At 45.1% G+C, this 23,673-nt stretch overlaps 1 protein-coding gene across 1 annotated transcript; it reads left to right on the top strand.

Moving 5' to 3' along the window:
* Positions 1-7,490: 7,490 nt before the first annotated feature.
* On the top strand, positions 7,491-23,673 carry LOC144166140 (chymotrypsin-like protease CTRL-1). The gene is made up of 6 exons (XM_077695746.1): positions 7,491-7,704; positions 15,306-15,495; positions 16,236-16,356; positions 17,491-17,629; positions 18,741-18,883; positions 23,187-23,673. The coding sequence occupies exons 1-6, from the start codon at positions 7,644-7,646 to the stop codon at positions 23,388-23,390; spliced, it is 858 nt and encodes a 285-aa protein (XP_077551872.1). The 5' UTR covers positions 7,491-7,643; the 3' UTR covers positions 23,391-23,673.

Raw genomic sequence — 23,673 nt, forward strand, 5'->3', positions numbered from 1 at the left:
ACGCCAAGGACAATGCAATTGATCCTGAGAAAAATGCGCTGTTAATTCATTATGAAATACTTGCGACGTGACATGTACGATACTGTGTGTGCAAAGAAAATAGACCTTGCAACAGCGACGGGAACGTGCCGCTCAGTTGTGATCTCAAGGCGCGTACTGTGCGCATTGCCTGGTAAATGAATGCCTACGTTAGAACGGTGAGCGGGCTGCTTAGACGCACATGCCTAAAAGTGCTGGTACGATCTGCACTTTGGCTTAAGCAGTGCGTAATTCCCCTCCAATGTTTTTTTTATATTTATGCACGATCACTATTCGGTACGGCTGATATGTTTACTTTCCGGGACAACTTGTTGGCAATGTATGAATGGTATTAACGCGAGTTTTCAACGCCTTGCAGCGCGGTTATACATGCCTATGTTTACTTGTAATTAGGAACTCGCCGTAGGAATTTATAATTTCAACGCGGGAGTTTGTCCGTTTACAATGAGCCTCCGCCTTTCTTTAGCGTCAAGTTCGAGAACTCACGACTACTCACAGAAGGTGCGGCTGTGTACGAAACGAAACACGTGGTGTGGAGTATTAGAATAAGAGAACCAAGCTTTGGGGGCCCTCAAGAAGTTAAGGGAACCCAAACGCAACACGTTTGTCCGCGGCGAGTTTTAGAAGAGGGCCTTCTCCTACATCTTGCAACCAGCTTCGGATGCGCGGAGTTGGATGTTGGGAAAATAAGGCTTAGCGCCGCGGCAGATATTTCATCGCCGCTATCGTTACAGTCGCGAATGACAGTCCCTAGCACAACTTTTCACCACACTGTCCCCCTTTCTCGTATGTGGAACTTTGTATCCGCAGTAATTGCCGTTAAGCGTTCGATAATCAAGATACCTGCCCCGGCCTAAGCCGGTTCTTGCGCGCCAGGCATCGCCGTCCTTCGGCCGCTCGCCGCAACGTCCGTGGTGCCGGGACCGACCTCCGCGGCCGGACAGCGTAGATCGCGACAGCTATTTGAGCATCGCTTTGAAAATCACACTACCTAGCACAATTTTTCACCACAACACCTTCGCGAATATCCGCCTTCGTGAATGTGGAACTTTTTTTCCGCGATCACTGTGATTTTAAAAAGCGGCAACAAGGTGTTGCTGCCGCTACCTGCGTCGGTTCGAGCCGACGGTGGGCAGTCACGGCGGACGTGTGTGCGGAGAGTTTCTGCGAGCAGGAACCACTTCGTATTTTCCTGCCTCATCCATTTCTTGCAAACGACAAGCGAAATCTAGAAATTTAGCTCGGCGATCGTCGTAGCCAACAGTGTTGATCGGGAAAACGCGCCGCAGCTTAAGCATACACCGGGTTCGGTTGCATACATCCGCATACACCACCACGCCCAAGTCCTTTGCAGACATCTAACCACAGTTTACACGGTTATAGACTCCCCATGAGGTCAAACTGCGCTTCACGCCCTGATAAGTAACTTCAAACACCGAAAATAACACGAAAATACACTTAAAAAGCGCGTCTTAAAACGAAGTGTCACGGGCTGCAATCCAACGAACCTATCTAGTAAAGTTGCTGCAATCCAACTACGCAGCAAGGTAGGAACGCGGATCCAACAAGTGACATCAAAACGATCGCAGCGCTGGCCTCCCCACTGGTGGCCCTCACGGCCAATATTGAATTTTAGCAGACTCTGTATTGCCTTTCTATAGGGTCAATCGAACTGCTAGTTGGCAGACTGTGGTCATCAGACAGGCTATAAACTTTTCATTGCGAACACGCGGAAAGCATTTTATATCCTTCAGTATGTTAAGTTTTAATAGACGCGATATTGCGTTTCTATAGCTGACCCATGGAGGTCTGTAGTTTATTGGTGCCTATACAGTATAATCTCGATAAACGGAAATCGCTTAAACGGAACGGCCGCTTAAACAAAACAGTAGCCTGTTCGTTGGTTGGTTTGTCTTCAGATAATGCAAAAAAAATCTGGGTAATCGGAACTAAAATTTCCGCGTCACTGTCTAAACGGAACCAAAAATGGAAATTCTTGTGAAACTCTTTGGCATGACAATCAGCTGTTTACGGTTCCGGCTGTTTCGTTTTTGGTTTTTTTCTCCCTTCATGTTTTTAAATGCAGAGAATTTCTTTAACTCACCATGTCACCCGGCGTTGTCGGCGTGCCTCGGCGCACGCAGGCCGTTCCAGGTGCGCCCTCTCCCCAACTCCTCCTCTCCCGCATCACGCTACCCTCCTCGCTTTCAACAACGGGTCCGCACCCCTCCCCCTACACTATATAAAAAATAATACTTACCGGCGCCTGGTTTCGATCCCATGACCCTGCGGGCTGAACGCAAGGTACATGGTGCTCTACCCACTGCGCCACAAAGCCGACACAGAATGGGACGCTACGAACGCGCCTTATATCCTTGAATCATTCAAACTACGTCAAGAAGCTGCTGATACAACGCATTCACTACCTGTGGGCGGAACGCGAGGTACATGTTGCTCTTCCCACTGCGCCACAAAACCGACACAGATTCAAAGGCTACGAACGCGCCTTATATCCTTGACTCATTCAAACTACGTCAAGAAGCTGCTGATACAACGCATTCACTTCCTGTGGGCGGAACGCGATGTACATGGTGCTCTTCCAACTGCGCCACAAAACCGACATAGAATGAAAGGCTACGAACGCGACTTATATCCTTGACTCATTCAAACTACGTCAAGAAGCTGCTGATACAACGCATTCACTACCACCAACTCCCAAAACACTAAACATTAACGCAATACGCCCACCCCCTATGCGACGCATTTACTCGAGTCCCCCTCGCGGGGAGATGAGCCCTTTTTTTTAGCCTCGTTAAACTTGTAAGCCTCCTATCGTTAGTGGTCGGCCGTGTTAGCGCACCGAATGCGACATCGCAGTTCTTTTTCCAGTCGTTCGATCTCGATTCAAGACGCCGACGTTACGGGTCTCAGCTCCTGCCGCCTCGTTCGTGCCATCGTGGTGCTATTCGCGCTTCATTACCGCATTGCCGGCTTCTATATTCCGTGGCTCGTAAGCACTCGCGAAGTTGAGGCATCTAGCCTCCGTGAAGATGCAGTTGCAAGGACTAAAACAAAAAAATTCATGCGTTTTCTAGTGCACAGCGACCCATTATTGCCACCTCAACTTCGTAAATGATGTTCCTAAATCTCTTGTTGTTGTCTTGAATTCTGAAAAACCATCAGCTGCATTCACCTCCTAGTGCTTAGAGTTCCATGAAATGGTATTAAGAGTGTGTACGCACATAGCTCTGCACTTTCACATATCTATCTCAGTAAACGAAACTCCTGTTAAACGGAACTAATTTTTTCTGTCTCTTGAAGTTCCGTTTATCGGGAGTCTACGGTATGTGTGGTGCTATTGCGCCACGTGCCCCAACGCATCACCCAAAAATCGCGCGATGGACGGTCGTCACTTCGTCTTGGGAGAACTTAATAGAGGCAGCCCTCCGGGTGACGGACATTAGCGTCCGACATTCCGAGCCCCGATGAAATTCCGCAGTTTAACCTCGCCATAAAACCTGACTCACAGGCAACAGGATGTTACGACTGTACTCAATAAGAACTTTATAAAAAGCTAATTGAGGTAAATTTAACAAAAACTCATCCGAAATTCTATTCAAGCTTAGCTCATTTGCAGCCGGATGCTATGGCGATACTCAATAAGAATTTCATAGAAAGCTTAATGACATAAAGCATCTAAAAAGTGATCAGAAATTATATTCAAACCTGGCTTACACGCAACAGGATGTTACGACTAAACTCAATAAGAATGTTATAGAAAGCTATTTGAGATAAACTTAATCAAAACTCGTGAAAAACTACTATTCAAACCTGACTTACATGCAACAGGCTGTTACAGGTATACTTAGTAAGAATTGTATAGAGAGTTTATTGAAAATTTTTATAAAAACCCCGAAGAAACTCGTAAGAAACTACATTCAAACCCGGTAATTTCTATTGAAGTGGATCTATAGGCTTGTAACTGAAACTTGGTGGCCATGAAAAATCAATAGAAGTATTCTATAAAACAGTAACAAAATGTATATCCTATTAATTTGAGCGATCTCCATAACAAGTAGACATTTTTATGAGGGTTGTCCGTTCTGTACAATACGTGCAAAACCAACCTACGCACAATTCAGGCGACGCAAGCCCGCCTGACGTTGCGCCTCAACGTTGGCGACCATTTGAATCGCAAGATATCATCCGACAGCAATCTACGTGGCTGGGGATGCCCTCCGGGATCACATCAGACATTTCGCTCGGCTGCCTTATCACCACCTTGAATCTCTGCCGTTAATGCAACCAGTGGCATGTTTTTCTAAGGTGTTCGCCGCTCACTGTAAGAGCCTCGCTTCAAAATAAAAACCTGCGACACGACCATCGTCACCGCTTTGGTGCCTCTCGCAGCCTCACGTATACCTAACCATCATGGGAATAACCAATAAAGAGGACGTGCCACCTCAGGTCTTCAACCACTCTCTATGCATGTTTACATGAAGCCTACAGAGACTGGATTCATGTCTACACTCATGGCTCGGTAACAAACCCCAGTTCTGCGGAAACTCTAATCGTGCCCGCCAGATCTTCAGACATCTATATCAAACTGTCTTCAACCACATCTCAATTCACAGTTATTCGCAAGGCTCTTCCGTACATCAAGCGAGAATTTCCATAAAAATGGGCTTTGCTTTGCGACTCTAGGCCTGGTCTTCAGTGCCTGCAGTCTGCTCTTCGCCGCGGGGAATACGAAAAGCCTATGGCCGAGATCCGTCAAAATTATGACCTCCTAGTCAGGCATGGGCATAATATTATTTTTCAACGGCTTCTAAGCCACTGCGGCCTTTCTGGGAATGAACGAGCAGACAAAGAGGCCCAGTCTGCCCATGAAAAGTGCCAAATTTGCCTGTATCCAGTTATTGCGCCAAGGCCACTGCACTCCATCGTCCGCAAAATCACCCTTGCTCTTCGGAATACTCCGGAGTATTCAAACTCTCGCTTGTACTCGCTCGACCCCGACCTGCAGCGCCACTTACCCATTAACGAGCCACGCTCGGATGCCACCCGACTTTGCCGCCTGTGGATAGAAGTCGCTTTCACTAACACTTACTTCACTATCAGCGTTGCTGCTAGCCGTGCTTGTGACGTGTGTGCCATAGATGAAGCTATAAAACACCTGATTTGTCATTGTGACCGGTCTGCAACGCAGAGGCAGCACCTGTCAACCGCACTCCGGGAGCTGGACAACCAGCCATCAACTGCGCAGTCTGTTTTGGGTCACAGGCGCTGCCCATCGAAGTCTCAAAACGCCACAAAGGCATTACTTCGTCTTTCAAATCCTGCATGCTTGTCCGAACAATTGTAGGGACATCGTGTACCGTCTTTCAATCGCCAATTCGGCAAGTTTGCCTGTCCTGTTTTGCGCCTCATTACCGCCCACGATTTCATTTTTGTAGTTACCGTTACTCTTTCTTTTCTCGCTCCTCAAGCTCCATTCCCTGCCTTCTATACGCCCTTTTTTTCTCTTTAAAATCCCTCCTTTCCCAATTATCATGTGTAGGGTGGCTAACCGGACGCTTCTCTGGGTAACCTCCCTTTTTTTCATGTACTGTATTTTCCTTCCTTCCTTCAGGGCCGAATTTTAAATGCTCCTTATTTTCCCCGGTTTTCCTTCCTCAAATTACGAGCACTTGACTGCTCCCTTACAATTTTTTTCTGCAAAATGCTTCCTTAAAAATTTGCCAAATAAAGCCGGGCTACTCTTGAAGAATCCTCACAGAGGTTGGGAGCGTTATACGATCTGGCCCTGTGAAAAACACTCTAGTGAAAGGATAAAGGATATGTTGAAACTTCTGGAGTTCTCAAGTACGTGGTGAAAATTGGTACACACAATATTTTTGTTCTTCTCCTTCATAAAAACCAGTGCCTCCGAAGTGAAGAACTCGAACTCGCGAATAAGGTGCTTACGTGAAGAGCTGGCAACTCCGCCACAACAAAAGCCGACTCCACTGAGCCAAAACCGTTGTGCATATTCTCTCGCAACTGGACAGCAAAACTGTTTTTTTTTCCTGTTTCCTGGTGTTTCCTATAGAGCTAAGTTTAAAAGGTGCAACTGGAATTCTTGCCAATAAAGTATTACTCTTCTCATCGCGATGCGCCTAAGTAAAAGAACGGCAGCAAAACTTTAATCACGACGTTGAAGACGCAATTATACAGGACAAAAATTGTGGTAGGAAAAAATGAATGATAACAAGAAGCAAACATGTCTGGTTCTGTTGCTTACTGCAGAACAAGGCAACACATTTTGGTATTCCATGCATACTGCGGATATAACAGTAGTTATTTGCTTTATCTTGTTTTTACGGAGTCGCTGGTCACCAGCATTGGTGGTATGCGATCCGTTACTTATTAAAGTAAGAGCGCGGGATTTTTTACTCACACACCATGAAGCGTACGCAACGCACGCAGATTCATTTTGAAGTTTACAGAAAATTATTCCGTTGGAAATTTTAGCCGGTATGGGTCTGCGGATAAAGCCCCGCAACGAGCAACATCAACATACCAGCGACGAACTTCATCCTCGGAATATTTGTTCGTTCCCAAACATACGCTATTAACGTACTTACGGAACATTTAAAAAACATGCAAAACACATCAGATCACCGCAATGTAAAAATCTGCCGACGTTGCAAGGCCATTGCTGCACGAGTAAATAACAGTGTTTGTACAAGAAAAATGACCCGCCAAAAATGCGGCATACCACAGTAACTCGTTCAAAGATTACCTATGCTTGCAAGGCGTACCCGGAACGGTCACCCCGGATAATTTATTGCAGTGAAAGAAGCAATGCAGTGCTCCGCAAAGGCGGAAGGGGGCAAGCCCGCGCACGTCGTGCGCCCAGGCTCTCCCCCAATAATTGGCTTTCACCGGATCCCACGTATCCCCGACGTCGTTGCCCGGATGACGCACGGCACCTCCCGCTGCCGCACACCAACGCTCAGAGGGAAAACATTCTAACGGTGATCCGTGTATAAAGAGCAACTCGAATGCAAGAGCAGGCGTGACCCCCGTCAACCCAAATACTCTCAAGCAGTCAACATAAGTATCCGATTCCCCTTCGTCTTAGCGCAAGGAGGGGAAAAGAGCAAGTGAGCCTTCAACCTACCATACCCATGCGTATTCATTCTTTCACCAAGAAGGTGTATTCATGAGGCAACGCGGCTGCTGCCTGGTCGGTACGTGTTACACGACCATTTCGTTTTGTTCCCTGAACACGTCCGCACTGGCCGTAAAAAGAAGACGGAAACAAGAATTAAGGCGGATACCAGACGGAGTGGTCGGCAACCACAAGGCTTCTTTCTCCGATAGAGAGAGACAGAGAGAGAAAGCGAGAAGAAGCGCCGCGAAGCACCGGGAGGAATGCCGAGCGTGGACACGTGAACTAGTAGAAACCCCCTTGAGCCATCGCAGAGCTCGTTTCTCAAGGGCGGTTGCAGCGAGTGACGGACGACTTGCGAAAGAAGGCCTGGTCTGGGGCCCCTAAAAACATAGGCCGGCGAACTCCCGGCGTGAAATGCGCGGCGGCGGTCTCGCGAGCGTTGAGCATGGAAGCCAGCACGAACCTCATCATGGCAGTCGTGGCCACCGTAGCCTGGTCAAGCAACGGTAAGCAGTGCGTCCTCCCGTATAATGAGGTCCTCTTATTGGAGCGAAACGCGGAAGCATGAGATAGTCAGGTCATTGCCACGAGGACATGAAGCCATTTTCTGAACTTTCTTCTTAAACAAACCGAGCTTTCAAATTGAGCCAATCTTTCTCGCTTTTCACAAAAGCACCTCTCGCTGCAAAGGATAAAACAGATACAATGAGGGAAGCAGCTGGGCCCTTCGTAATCTAAAAAAACTGTTATAGCTTCACACGCCAGGACGTAATTTGGGAAGGGTAGATGCCAGCAGATGTCACGAAGCGTTCTCATCCCCGGACTTGAAGAGGGCATTCAAGGATTGTTTAGGGGTTTTGATCCACACGCTACTGTATTGTTCAAATCACTTCCCATAATTACGGGTTTTTGAGAGCCCAGTGGCATGTCAAACCTGCCGTGACCGGGAAAACCACAATCGCGTTATAACTTCGGAATGGCGACGGTTTGGCCCTCACCATATCAGTGTCACTTTCAATTTCTCGCAAAGCTCCTAAAATAACCTCGATCATTCCCAACGCGGAAAAACATATTTATCGCTTTCCTCTTTGTTCCTTTGGAACTTAAAAAAAAACTCGCGAAACAAATACTACCAAAAGCCTGGGCCATGCCTGTACCTCAAAGCTTCATCTGATATACAATTCCGCATCTATTCATTCCTCGTCAAATCTTTAACATAAGAGAAAGATTCCGGCAATCGTAAATGAGGAACGCGGATTCTTACCTTACGAAGTCCAGGCACTGCCGGAAACAGCATAATCCAGACTTTTGCCATTTGCCGGATTGCCCGCCATCAGCATTTGTAGGGAAGCGCATCAGTATCCAATGCCATCAGTTTCGCCCTTCTTTACAGCGCACCTGCTTACCTGCAGATCTTCACTGCAAACCTGTTAATTTTATAGCATCCTAGTCAACTGCCAGTACAAAACGAAACACCTTTTGAATTATTTAACTGCGATGGTTCTGGCTACAACTTCGTTCATATTCTTATTTATAGGTGTAAAATCAATAGTGCACAAACGCTAACTGCAAGTTGTAGGGTACAGTTTAAAGGCGTATTTACCGGCTCTATTCAGCCACAACGGTATTCAGTACAGCCGATCCAACGCTCTAAACCATTTATCTCCCGATAAATTCCCGAAACCTCCCAAAAAAAACATAATTACTACATCGCATCAGTAATGCTGCGATATCTTCCTCGGCAGCGCAGGCCAATCTCGTAAATCACTCTGTGGCAAAAATTGAAATGCGGCAGCACGACGCCAGGAATAAGGCGCGGTAAAAACTTTACGAGTGTATTTTTGTCATGTCATTTGCACAGGGCCACTCTTTTATTTATTCCAAATAAGCCGAGTGTTCGAAAAGTTCCCAGAAAGTGGTCACATGATTCGTCGATAACCTTCCTGGACAGTAAGCAACAATACTTATGTATTGTAGGAAACTCCCGTAAACCTCCTTAACTCTGCGCAACGGAATTCTTATTTAGATCATACATACTTGCCTTCAATACTGCATGTATATACCGTAACTGCCACCACACTCCCCCCGACTCTGAAGCGGCATCGCTTATTAAATCGACAGAACCATTCCAGGAGCTTTAGGAAGTTTTGTCTCAAAAGTGAAGCAACGGTAAGCAGCGTGTCCTCCCGTATAATGAGTTTAACCTCCATTTCAATACACCTGCATAGCACATATATCATGCATTGTGTTTTGCAGACTATAAAACTGTTTCCACAGAAAACTTTAAACATTTTGGGAAGAAAAGGGAAAATAACTACGGTGTTTACTTCAGTACGTAACAAAAAGGCGTCAGCCTTCTGCTTTTTCGAAAAATCCTGTGTTACAGGGAAGGGTTTTCTCATGGTAAATTACCTACAGCTTGTTAAGTTTGGGGGACTCTTTTTTTCGTATTTATGCTCGCACAGGTTACCACCATCAGTACGGACTGGTGATTTTACAGCTATATATTCATGTTCCGTGTACAGTTCCATTAAACAGTAGTGATTCGGAAGTGCAGGTGGGCCCGATTCCGCCGAAGGGACTCCCGTATTGCTATTGTTTAATTCTTTCTGCCTGCTTTCATTATTTCACTATTTGCGTTCCTTTGAATTTGTTATTCTTTCCGTGTAATTTTGCTCAAGAGACGCAGCATAAAAAAAGGTTCGAATTCGCGGCTGGCCTGCAGCCATGGAAAAAATGAAATAACAAAGATAAGCAACACTATGGGCGTCTACCATACGCGTCCTTCGGCGCCTGGTCACTGCCAGAAGTTACTCCCTTATTAATACTACAGTTTAAAAGAAGTACATACGAGCAGTGAACTCGTATAGAAAAAACACAATTAAACAAATTTATTACCTGACGCCATGTTGAGTCACAAAGGATGCTGCTGTACCCTCTATGTTTTCCTTTTTGGAACATTTACAGTAATCTAATATCAATTTTTCGCAGCCCTTCTTTCTTTCTTTATGGCGGTGCTCCTGAAACATCGATGTTGTGTGGAACTTTCGTAAACTATAGCAAAAAGTGGTAAAGGACACCACAGTGTGAAATGAGGGTATAGTTGAGACGCCTAGTTGGCAATTTACTTCGAGCACAAGCGCGTCTTTTACCCGCTTAACTTTTCCGTGGTCCTCGTGCAGCGCAGAGTAAAGGCGCGTGGTACAAACTGGAAACCCACAGCCCGTATGCTGTGCGGCAAACCGTTTGATCACATCTTCGTCAGCGTGATGCAGAAAAAGCTACCGTGTAGTGAATTATTTGACTTCGCAGTGAAGGCTTCTAGGAACCCCCAAATGCGGACCTCGCCAACCTCGTGGGGTGCGTGGACAATTATTTGAGATACGCTGGTCTAATCAACAGTAACGTAGCTTCGTTTCCTCGGCGCACGCTAAGGCGCAAACGCAGAATGTAGCCATCATCTTCAAAGCTGATTCCAAGAAAAGGAAACCATAGCTTTCAAGTGTCACCCTGAAAATTCCGCATCTTAAGGAGCACCGGGAAAGAACGTGTTCGTTAGGAGAGGTGCCATCAACTTGAGAAACCCGAAGTGCACACGACAGTTGCTGCAATCCTGCATAATGCGCGCTAGCAATGTACGTTGACTATCGTCGCTGCTACAACCGGTATTATCTATCCAGTATTAGCATTCTGGGTAGGCCGAATGACATCGAGAATGCGAAATGAATTGCAAGGTGCACTTAAGCGACGTCCGGATGTCCATTGATATCGCAACGGGCTTGCCAAAGATAGTTTTAACCGGATTTAACATGTTTCCTGTTGCTATGCTTCTCAAAGTTTCGTGCTTTCGCGCGGATATAAATGTTAACCTAGTGTTCGACAGTTAGCGCAGTCCTTTCCAAAAGAGCGAGCATGTCACTGCGCATCAAAAATTCATAGCACTTGATGGTCACCTTTTTGTTCAGGCCCGCGCAAATGGCTGACATTTCCTGCGCTGCGTGCTGGTGTTATACCCAACTACAGGCCGCCCCAGCCTTCCAACTAGGCTCACAAAAAAATTCTCCATCCAAAAAAAAGTCCACGGCCGAAGATGATTGTATTTACGAAGCTTTTGCAATCAACACGCCTCCTTTTCGTCCTACTGTACATTTTTCGAAGTCAATTGGGGTGTTCCTCAGAGTAGAAAATGTGATCTTGCATAATTAGCCAGCGAATATCAATTCAGCTGCGCCGTTAACTACGTAAAAAACCTAGATGCATTGTAACCGAGTGGACTGCCGTGGCTTTAGTGGTCTGTGTGTGTATGTGTATGTGTGTATGTGTGTGTATGTGCGTGCTTGCGTGCGTGCGTGCGTGAGTGTGAGTGAGTGCGTGTGTGCGGGTGTCAGTAATTTCGAGCTGTAATTTAAACTTTGACCCATCTTTGAGTCTTTTTCAATTTTCCGGTCCAACGAAACATAAAGAACGCTCACCGTACACAATATGGCGCCAGTGCCCCGTATAGTGATTTAGGTAATAAAATGCACATTCATTGAAAAACTTGGAAAAGACTACTTAGGTCGACTACCCTGAGATAATCGCAGTCATGATACCGACCGATAATACAGCCTCCTCTAATACTACCAGCGAGGTATACAGTAAACAGTCAAGGAATCTGTAAAGGTAGACATATAAGCCCTTTTTAAAGCATCCACAAGGCGTATATAAATAGCCGTTTTGAGAAATGTGACTCAAAAAGGTCAACACCGAACCAGACAGATTAACATGCATGCCCACATACATTTTCGTAGATAATACAAGCACAATAAACCGTAATTCGGCTCTTCGCTTTAAAACCTGTAACCCGTTCGTGGTTCGTGTTTCGGTTTCTAGCAAAGGCTTCTAGCTTCGTTGTTCAGTTCCCAGTGCTGCTAACAAATTAAATAGGAGACCAGACTTTGATGACCGAAAAATGAGGTGGCGAAGAAATTATATTTAGAAGCAGAGATGTAAAAAAACTATCTATACAACTTATAGGTTAAGGTCATTGCAGTCTTACCACTAGACTCTTTAAGCAGTTATAACCTAAATTTAAAATTTCCTGCTTCCATTGCATGGAGGCTCACACATTGGCTTCAACTGTGGTCCAGTCTACCGCTAGGTACTTTTTACATATTCTCTTGTACCTAAATGTTCGTTTATAAGACAAATATCTCCAAAATCGTCCTTTTTACGCCACACATTTAAATAAGTACCGCTAACTAGGCCTTCGAGCTTTTACTAAAAGTATAATGAGTACTTTCTCGAAAATTAACGTTGTTTGATACTTGACACCCGTTATTTTACTTTTGCACTTTACTTTAACCAACGTGTAAGCAAGTGCCTAGTAAAGCATCGTTATCTTCTAAGGTACTTTCTTTTCAGGGTAGCAATACATATCATTGTGTTCTAATTAAAACTTGGTTATTAAATGTCACAGTTCCGAAACAGGATTTTGCGAAAGGATCTTATAAGGGTTCTCCAACGGGAAATCAGCAACTACAAACGAACGGCCAGCACACTTGTGTCAGAATTCCGCTATATGTCCTTGTAATCTGTAACCGCCTAATCAATACAAAGTCCTTTGTTACACCTTCGAACTTCGAACGTCATACGCATGGCGATAGAACGTGGGACGAAACTACTTTTACCCAAACACGACTAGTTTTCCTTTTTTTCATAACAACAGTTTTGTTATTTCCCCTAGCCATACTGTCCAGTTAACCCAGCCGAACCCGTTACGGGCATTACATGTGCAGAGGATCCCTTATAGTTCTAATAGGAGTGACATTTTATCGATCTTCTTTGTATGCCTTATGCTGACGCCTAATAATATCGCCCCATTAAAATTTCAGGGTGAAAACAGCGCGTTCCCACCCCAAAATTTACTCTTTTTTTCATCTGTTCCCTGTATAACCACGTCAGCTCTGTCTTGAAGTTCGTCCTTCAGCAGCCGTACCAGCGACAACCGTGCATATCATTGCGACCAAAGGCGGCAAACGAACGCAACCCACACAAACCGAGCGGTGCTTAAAGGGTCCCAGCACAGACAAAATGCAAGTTTGTTTTATTCGAAAGATTTCGTGTTTCAGAGTGCCCCTAGCCTTGACCGGCAGGAAACAATGCCGCATTCGCTGAGAAATAAATCAACTCAGGTTAAAATTCTGATTCTCCCGCCAAATCGGGTGTTTTCGTGACGTCTTCGATGAAGTCAAGGGTTGGTACTCAAACCCAACTTCCAGTGCGTCATTGGGCTCTGCAGCCTTGCTATACCCTCAGTCGCCCGCGAGGGCGCTACCATAATCAGCCGCGGACCGTTGTCTGCGGTTTCTTTTTTGGACCTATTTGCACCTGGCTTTATTTTGTTAAGGCAGAAAGTAATCGTTTCGTGAAACATAAGATATTCTCGACAAACAGGGCCACGTAAGAACGTCGCTTACGTCAATCGGACAGTTTCGTGTAAGACAACTCCAAAGCGACAGACTCCTGTGCAGCTAAAACAATTGATTGATTGATTGATTGATTGATTGATTGATTGATTGATTGATTGATTGATTGATTGATTGATTGTAAGGTTTAACGCACCGACGCAACGCAGGCGATGAGACGCGCCGTAGTGGAGGGCTCCGGATTAATTTTGACCACCTGGGGATCTTTATCGTGCGCCGAAATCTCGTACACACGGGCGTTTTTGCTTTTCGCCTCCATCAGAAAAGCGACCGCCGCGGCCGGGAATCGAACCCGCGACCTCGTGCTTAGCAGCGCAACGCCTTCGCCACTGAGCCACCGCGGCGGGTGCAGCTAAAACAAGCATAGTGCAGTAAAACAGCAGTGCGCAGCGGTACTTGAATGTGTACGTGTATTTTCATAACTTTCATTGTTTACCTCACCATTCTTACTGTTTTAAGATGAATAAGCATTACATTTAGGCCCAGCTAGTTTTTTCGGCAATCTTATAAGCCCTGCCTTATTGGCGTTTGCGTTTGCAGGCCTCAGCCCTCGCACACCTGGGCATATGACATATAGGCTCTTTGCCGAAAATGAGCATGTGGGTGGCATGGCCATTCCCTTTCTTCCTACATAGCTTATTTAAGCGAAGTGTGCGTTAAAAGAGGTGTCAGTATGATTCTAACGAGAAAACTTTCGTATGAACCCAACTTGTGTTTTGTCTGCATGGCGCCTTTAGGCACCTAGTTTTAATAGTCAGTCACGTTAACACAGCTGAAAAATGATACTCTGGGTAGTTGCGAGAAGCTACATGAATTGCTCGCATGAATGTGTTCAAGCATGTCTTAAAACTACACTTTACACTTTCGCTTGACACAGTGTAAATGCACCACAACTTTTGATGTGTAAGGAATACATGAGGCTACTTGTTTTCAGATAAATGCAAAAAATGTCGAAAAACTCTCGTGGTAAATTTTTTTGCCATTCAGGTTTATCTGATAAACACTGATTTTAGATGTCCTGGTAGCAAAAAACTGATGGCCGAAGTGCCACGTCCGATAACTTTTTGCAAACACTGGCTATTTTCACATACCCCGGAGATGCTTGTTTGGAAGGCTATGGCGCATAGTGTTGCATGATTTTTTTTAAGATGTGTCACTCTCGCAACGTACGTGAGACTGGCGAAATACATTAAATCTACACACTCCCGTTGTCACAGGCAGAAAGAGAAAAAGGGAGAACCACCTTGGTTACGAATTGTGACGTCAGCCCAGCTGGGATGCCTAGCCCGCAACGCTAGATGAATTCGGTGACGATGATGATTAAAATGTTGATGATATTGATGTGCCCGCATTCGTTGAGTTATTTCCAGGGTCTGGTCAAGACCTGCGTTTCGCGGGTACGCAGTCAGTGCTTTTGACCCACATAAGGCACTATTCGGGCAAGACCATGGACCTAGTAATCCCTTAATTGTGTAGGAGCTTATCAGTGGCATCGGGATCTATAAATCTGCTACTTAAAGTAAGTCGGTGTACCAATGCTGCTGTGATCGGTTTCTTTTTTTTTTTTTTCTCTGGGAAGTCGACAACACCGAAGAGACGTCATTGAAACGAGCAAAAAAACTCTCATGCTTCTTAAACAGACCCCATGTGCGGCACCGCATCGGTGAGGACGAGGCTGTACGCCGACAGCACCACGTCTAAAGATGTCACTCCCGTGCGATGGCCCTGGAACGCCGCGATCCACACAAGTTCCCGGTTCCGGCCAGAGCAGTACTGCGGAGGAGCACTCATCACCAGGCAGCACGTCTTGACGGCGGCCCACTGCATCGAGTGAGAATTCTGCGTAACTTACTGTTTGCTTTGTGGTGCAGTCCTACCTGAGTGAACCAACCTGATATCTCAAAATAGAGGAGCGTATTTTATTGTTTCGTCTTCTTCCTGGGTTTTATCCTCCGTAACAAGTTTTTTGTTAACCTCAACAGTGACCCCTGTGCGCTTTCCGTTCGAAGCGAAATTGTTAAATCAAGGATAAACGCTTTCGCCTGGTTTGTATTGTCCCAACCTCTCTTATAGAGCAAAATAGGCAGACTTCCTCGCCCATCCGTTCTTCATGCATTTTAATTTTTCGAACAGTGATCTGCGTAGGCCCAGATGAAATAACTTTGCCCCCTGTATTTGTGGTCGTTCACCCCTGGTGTGGGCTAAATTCAGTCTGGTTCCCTGCTTTTGGTTTCTTTTTTTTTGACACCCCTAGGATCTTTTTCCTCGAATGCGTAATATTTATTTACAACTCCATGTAAACCTCACTTCGTATAAATAATTTATCACTACCTTTATTCCACATTGTTCATTGCCATAAGTGTTGAGTATTTTTGATATCGACATACTCTGTTTTTTTTTTCGTCCTGGAAACATTCTTGAGAGGTCTTGGTTCACATATAAATATATGCGTTAGACCACCTGTTTTAGTAGTCGTCCTCCATCGTAAATTATACTGAGGGTATTTCGAGCTGTTTGCACTCGCTCAAGCTTCTTGCTGACAAGCCGCTTTGTTTTCTTTCTTATTCCAGCCAAATGGACCCCGACGGAATACGAATTCACTTGGGCTCTTGGCGAAGAAGTGAACTAGACAATGGCGAAATAGCAGTTCCTGTTAAAGAAATGTGCATTCACCAAAACTTTACTGGCGATGTAAGTGTGTTTGCGTGCGCTCGTTTCAGATTTTTTCTGAGTGGCGAATATTTTTAACCGTTTCACAGCAGTCGAAACTTGCAGGGTTAACTCTTTCACATTTACCGAAAACTCCTTTCTCCCAAAAATGTACCTACCCATCAAAGCCTAATGCTGCACATATTTCTATCGTGGTAGTTAAATAAAAATTGAAAAATAACGTCAGAGATTTAAAGACTGTTTACACTAATTCAATGGTACGAGATGTCAGAAGGTCAGATTTTAATACATTAACAGCATGCACAGGTACCACGAAGCTTTAAATTTCCTCAATTTATACTAACATCGTCCTTGACATTATTTAGTGTTCATGTTCATTCTAGTTTAATATATGACAACTCACTCTCCCAGTAGCATTTTTATGCCTTGTGATGGAATTTAGAAACAGCTTGTTGGTACAACAACTTCCGACAAACGTTGAGAAATTTAAGCGTCATTGGTATTTGAAAGAATGCGCAGACTTAGTAGCTTTCAAAACCTCCCCTATCCTAAACTTTACTTGATTTGTGCGTGCACTGAACTCCCGTGTCACAAAAAGACGAGAAAACGCCTTGAGCAGCTGATAAATCACTCGTTTTGCGAGTGTAGTATACCGAAAAGCGGATGTTACTTGAACTATTGTAGGAAACTATCTAGGAAACTATGTAGGAAACCCAATGGAAACTATCTTATAAGTTACAATCGACACTGTGCCGGATTACTGGCGTCAAGGCTACGAGACTGATGTGTTGTTCAATCATCCGAAACATATTTATGTACGAAGTTTTTTTTTTTGTCTCAGTGTTATTAGACCTCACCTTTTAAGGTCATTTTTCGGGACTTGAACTGAGGTTGTTCATTGCAATGACAAAGGCATTGCTCTGCAATGCAACTATGACTGTCGTCCTAAAGCTATTACATTAAAGCAAATTATATGTGCTTGACGGCTACAATGACTCTAGATTCGTGCAAAGTCCGAATAAGCATGGATATGTTAAAAAGGCTTTTAGGGGCAGTCTGAAAGTAAAACAACTCAGCGAAAAGCAGTAATAAACTAACCGACACCGCTACCTTACACACAGTTTTTTTTTTTGTTTCTGTCGCCCTGCTCTATAGCATGACGACATCGCCATCATAAAGCTCGCCCAGCCAGTCAACTTCACCACTACGATCAGACCGGTGTGCCTGCCCGAGAGGAAGGAGCATCTGCCCACAGATTCGGAGGCATACGCCACCGGCTGGACGATTAGAAAAAGTAAGCAACACTTCATGCACCCTGAACGGGCAGTACTATTTTCCTACAGCTGTGAAGGACGTGTTTACAAGCCCACCCGGGCGACGAAATTGATGGAACCAGATGTCACTTCCTCCAATGCTATGCTTTGTCACAAGCGAGTTTGTCCTTTAGAATCCCAGTGATAAGTTCAGTAATTTTTTTTATGAAGGCGAAAAACGTGCCCCCGTGGCTTCTTGGTAAGACATTATGCTGCGGATTTCGATGACAAAAATTCGATACCGGGCGCGGCGGCCGGTTTTCAAATGGACGTGAGAAACACAAACGCTAGTGGGGAGATTTCAGCGCACTTGGTCTAAATATTCTGTAGCCCTTCACTACAGCGCACCTCATAGCCTAGATATAGCTGCGGCGCGTAAAACAAAGAAGAAAACGAAGGTGAACAGCAAAAACGCCTTCTTGTAGAGATTTCAGCACGCATTATGAACCCCAATGTGATTAAAATAATGTGCTGCGTATCACTGCGGCGTGTCTCCTAGCCAAGGTACAGCCTTGGCGGGCGAAACCGCCCTTGAAATTTGTACTTTTACATTGTACCGACCTAATGTGCTTCATACACGTAAGATACTCCACTCCACAAGTAACAATGACTAGAGCGTCTACATATGAAGCCCAAATGTGCAACACTTGTGTATGAACTTGCATTCAAATATAACTCTTGTGTAGTAAAAATAATAGGGCACTAGAGAGATGAAGACGAATATGCGCGCAAACAACATATACAGACGCCAATGTTTTTACTTCAGAAATGAACCAACCAACTCAAAACGTTCTGTTAAGTGGCAACTCTTATCCCTCCAACTTTTCCGATTCGGATGAGCAGTGTTATTACTTCTTAACAACTTTTTGTGCTATCAAATAGCATACTTTACAGCCACATGGTTTACACCTTCTTAAATCGTTGGGATATTTTGACGAAAATGCTTTAGTGTGATTTATTACGTATCAGCCCTCCCTAAACGTTCCGTTTCAATAATCTTCGTAACCTAAGTAGGAAAGACGTTCCGTAACAGCGCATAGTTTTTGCGCACTTTGATAAATTTCGCTAATTTGTGTCTATTTTCACCGGCAGCTAAAGAAACACATCGCACGAGGAAAATGCTACAGGAGCTCAAGATGCGGCTGATGAACGTCCACCAATGCGTCAAGTCCTTTGACGTCAGTCTCTACGAAGAGAGCCTTTGCGCCCCCCATGATTACGGTTCCCTTTGTGAGGTATGTCTCCCTTCATTTGATGTTATTCTCGCACGTCTACATTCGTCTACACGCGTACGTCTACATTCCTCTACATTCATACGTCTGCATTCATATGCATACAGTGGTCTACAAAGAGCTCTTGCGATGACATAAACAGGCAGATTACTCCATTATAGCGCTAATCTGTACTTCCCATCGCCAGTTTCGTTTCTGTGCACAGTTCAAAGTCATAGTTTATATTTCTCTGAAACTATTACTGGTGTCAAGTTTCTTTCAACTAAAACGGGAGACTGATGCCCGTGCGCATTCTCACTGCTAATTTTGTGACACTAAATTATTTATTTCTGTTTTGTTTTGTTCTTTTGGTTTGGTTTGTTACATTTCTCGCAGGTGACTTCTCCCAACACTGCCAGCCAAGCTATCACTTCTGCTCCTTTTTTTTACTATTACTATCTCTGTACACGTGTTCTTTATATGTCCATCTAACCGTCTTTCCTGTATTTATCTGTGTCCTCAAAACCCCGGCGTTTTTCTCGCTTTATCTTCCTGTCCTCTTAACTTTTTTTCCATCACTTTTTATTTCTTCCTCGCTCCCCCCTGTGTCTGTCTATCCATCCATCCGTCCATCTTTTTTACTCGTGGTTCACCTATATGTCAATTCTTGTCATTCTCCATTCGCTAATCTTCTCTGTGCATCTCAGAATCTGCATATGTTTATAACTCGACTGTTTCGTTCTCCCTCCTTTTTTTCTCTTTCTCGATTTCTCTCCACGCCTTCAATAAATACAAATGCAGAAGCGCCTACACAGAAATATTTTCTTAAAACAGGGCAGTGATACTGTCGTGACGTAAAACCTACTCCTCAGCAATGTATAGACCATCATTTTGCCGGGTCGGCCATTTTGCGGCAACCGGGGCGCCATCTGGCGGGCATTTTTTGGGGACTGCGTTGCGAGCAGACGACGCCGCAGTCACACGCTGTTGTTCCGTGCGTGCGTGCATATCAGATGTCCAAACGGCATCAAAAATCGGTGTCATTTATTCGGTATGTCAGCAGCGCAAAGTTTACCAGTGCTTTAAAGAGAACGTTCAAAGCGTCCGAGAGCTGTCAGGTTTGCTAAAAATTCCGTTCTCAACCCGCTAAGGCGGCGTGCCATCCTACGCACTCTTTGTCCTCACGGGGGTTCCCTGTGAGGCTACGTTTCGCCGCGCCAGCAGGTTGCCCGATTTTTTATCACGAATTGATGTTTGTTTTCTTAATACTGGGCAGGTTGCCGTCATTTCCTTTACTTACGATGTAAAGAACCTAGTACGCCAGGTTGCCGTCATTTCCTTTACTTACGATGTAAAGAACCTACTCTCTCGGGCGTCTCTACGCCGTTGTTGGCTCCAACAACAATCAGCGTAAGCGCAAAGTGCTCATACAAGAAACGTTCGAAGTGCACCACGACAAAAGAAGTGTCTGCATGTGCAGAGTGCATAATGTGCGCAAATTTCCCGCGTCCCTTGAGTTTCGCCGTGAATGAGACGTCACGCTCAATGGGAAAGAATTCTAAACTTAGCAAATTTGCGAGGGCAAGTCGTACGCTAATTTTGGCAGCGCTGTTTATTCACCCTCATGCTCAATCCTTAACACTCATTTCTGTGCTCTGGAGGCATTCTGTGTTAATTTTATTGACGGGAAGCCAACAAAAAACAACCCCACGTATATATGCTGCAGCACGCGTACGCGAAAAAAGCGAGCCGAAAGCGAAATAGTAGCGTCGCGGTGGTGACGCATGCCCTGTCGTGTCGGTAATTAAATTGCTGTTGGCGGTTCCCACCCGCCGCTGAAACGGAAAAGTTCTTTTGAGCAAGCAAACCACCGTGAAATCTGGGTGTACCCAATACGTTGCTCCTGTGTTTGTAGCAGAAAATAGTGTTATGCGGCGGCAAATGTTTCTCCTGCGAATGCCTGCTACGCACGCTCAGAAGTCAGTGGTTTGGTACATGCAGCGAATGCCTCTGATCGCGCGGTAGGGCAAAGTTATAAGCATGTTATGCTGCGGCAGAGATTGTTAAAACATAATTTACTTTTATGCGCATGTAACGTCTACGACCTGCGCAGTCAAATAGAATATATCATGGCCTGGTTTAAGAACCGACTCACGTTTGCGCAACGGCAGCAGGATGCCATAATTTGCCCTACCGCGCGATCAGAGGCATTCGCTGAATGTACCAAACCACTGACTTATGAGCGTGCGTAGCAGGCATTCGCAGGAGGAACATTCGCCGCCACATAACACTATTTTCTGCTACAAACACAGAAGCAACGTATTGGGTACACCAAGATTTCACGGTGGTTTGCTTGCTCAAACGAACTTTTCCGTTTCAGCGGCGGGTGGGAACCGCCAACTGCAACTTGCCCTCGCAAATTTGCTAGGCTCGAAATCTTTCCGATTCAGCGTGACGACTCATTCGCGACAGCACTCAAGCGACGCAGGAAATTTGTGCACCGAATAGACTCTGCACTTCGCACGTTTCGTGTATGAGCACTTTGCGCTTACGCTGATTGTTGTTGCAGCCAACAATGGCGTAGGGACGCCCGGACGAATAGATTCTTTACATCGAAAGTAAAGGCAGTGACGGCAACCTGTCCAGAATTAAGAAAACAAATATCAATTGGTGATAAAAAGTCGGGCGTTTTGCTGGCGCGGCGAAACGTAGACTCACAGCCAACCCCCGTGAGGACAAAGCGTGCGTAGGGTGGCACGCTACGTTAGCGGGTTGAGAACGGAATTTACGGGCAAACCTGACAGCTCTCGGACGCTTTGAACGTTCTCCTCAAAGCACTGTTTAACTTCGCGCTGTTGACATACCGAATAAATGACACTTACCTATTTTTGATGCCGCTGGGACGTCTGATATCCACGCACGGCACGGAACAGCGTGTGACTGCGGCGTCGTCTGCTGGCAACGCAGTCCCCATGAAATGCGCCCCAGATGGCGCACCAGTCGTTAAAAAATGGCGGCGTCCAGAGCACAGTGGAAATTCTTGTCTATATGTATACCAGTAGCGGCGATATACGTTGGCGAGTAGGCCTATTTTTTTTACAGTATTAAATGCGTTTCAGCTTTAACTTATGCGCATTTGCCAGAGAATACATCCAAGAGATAGTATTGGGTGGTGAGACTTTCATGCGCACGTACGGACAAGCGGGCAAATGTTTCGCTTAAGCCGGGTACGCACAATAGTCTGATAAAAAAATCTTATCTAAGACGAATCTATTCGAAGACTTCAACATTTCCTTTTGTTGTCCCCACGCCTTTTCTGGAGAAATTTTGCTATAGCAGAAAACTATTACACAAACTAGTCATCCTCTTGTGCTCACTGTCAAACACAAGGCCCTCAAATAAAATGGGAAGTTCATCAACAAACAAATTAAGCCTAATATGCTTAAAAAAGCATTTTCGCGTCTTCTCCTCGGCAGACCTGCGAGTGAAATTAACAAAACCGACTAGTTCTTTTCGTGCTATGTTTGCGCACATAAACGAATAGCACACAGAGTGAATTTTACCGCAGTTTTGTTTGCGCTGAACCTTTAAGTGCAAACCCTTTATTCTGCGCAGTAAGTGAACCATTTCACTAAAAAGTTGCTATTCAACGAATCCGTACCTCTGAAACTCGGGATTTCCTTAAACACCTTAGAAAAACTTATATCGGCCAAACGCGCTATCGAACGAAAATGCTAGGGATAACACATAGAGGCAAGAAAACGGCAGCGGCTATTAGGGACAAATTGTGCAGAAGATATCCTAGTTCCAATTAAACCAGAAAATCGGGATTAGACGGATCATGTAAAGCAAATAAATGACAGGAGGTGGAAATCGTTACCAAGGGTTTGGAGACAAAATAGAGAAATACCAAAGATTTGATGTAAGGATAAGCTACGAAAATACGGTGGAAGAACAAGCTCATGATAGAAGCAGCTTCTTTGGGAAAACCCTTCGCACTGCAGTAGACATAATCAGGCTGACGGTCATGATGGCTCTTCAAAGGCATTCTTCCGTCATTTTCTAAGCCCATAATTAAGTGAAGTTTACCGGCACAACTACTTCAGCCGTTCAATCCGTGATATGTTCACACTAACGAATGGCGCAAGGTGTAAATTTTTGTTATGTCTCTATAAGATTTTACCTTTGTGTACTCACCTACTAAATAACTTTCGCTCTTGACCAAGCACTTCCCCAAAATGTGACATTTCTCAAATCATTGTTTCCTAGCTTCTTCGGCACGACAAGCACGGTGCTGCGGTCAAATTATGTGTCCCACATTGCGCAGGGTGACAGTGGAGCACCGGCGATGCAGAAAATCGACGGTCACTGGTTCCTGCAAGGAATTCTCTCGGGCGGCCCACCTGTCTGCGGGGACGTCACGCTGCCGATGGTTTTTACTCGCGTCGCCAGCTACCTGGACACATTCATAAACCCTTACCTTAGAGCGAACACGTACAATCGCAAGATGCAAGTGTGCACGCTTTTATGACATACCCTTAATTCAAGCTAAACTTACGATGTTGTCGTATCAACGATAAGCTGAAGGAAAAAACTGTCGGTTTGCATCAAGGTTCGGATATCATTGTGTCATAATTTCACATCATGGCCCTTCCAGGCTCCTCACTAATATATTTCTCAAGTCGCATTGACATGAATCAGAATGCAAAGGGAAGACAGCGTCCCAGTGAACAATCCTTCTTCAAGAAAAATAAATGTTTGTTTTGTTCGGCTAGTATTCCTTTTTTCATTGCTATACATACCGGTTCCACCGC

This window comes from Haemaphysalis longicornis, unplaced genomic scaffold (genome assembly GCF_048455015.1).
Source record: "Haemaphysalis longicornis isolate Haplotype H1 unplaced genomic scaffold, Haemaphysalis longicornis Haplotype H1 scaffold_16, whole genome shotgun sequence".
NCBI classification, from domain to species: domain Eukaryota; kingdom Metazoa; phylum Arthropoda; class Arachnida; order Ixodida; family Ixodidae; genus Haemaphysalis; species Haemaphysalis longicornis.

Coding starts and splice junctions, on each gene's coding strand:
- LOC144166140 (XM_077695746.1), top strand. CDS start 7,644: ATGGAAGCCAGCACGAACCTCATCATGGCAGTCGTGGCCACCGTAGCC. Junction 7,705..15,305: donor CGTAGCCTGGTCAAGCAACG/GTAAGCAGTGCG, acceptor CTTCTTAAACAG/ACCCCATGTGCGGCACCGCA. Junction 16,357..17,490: donor ACCAAAACTTTACTGGCGAT/GTAAGTGTGTTT, acceptor CCTGCTCTATAG/CATGACGACATCGCCATCAT.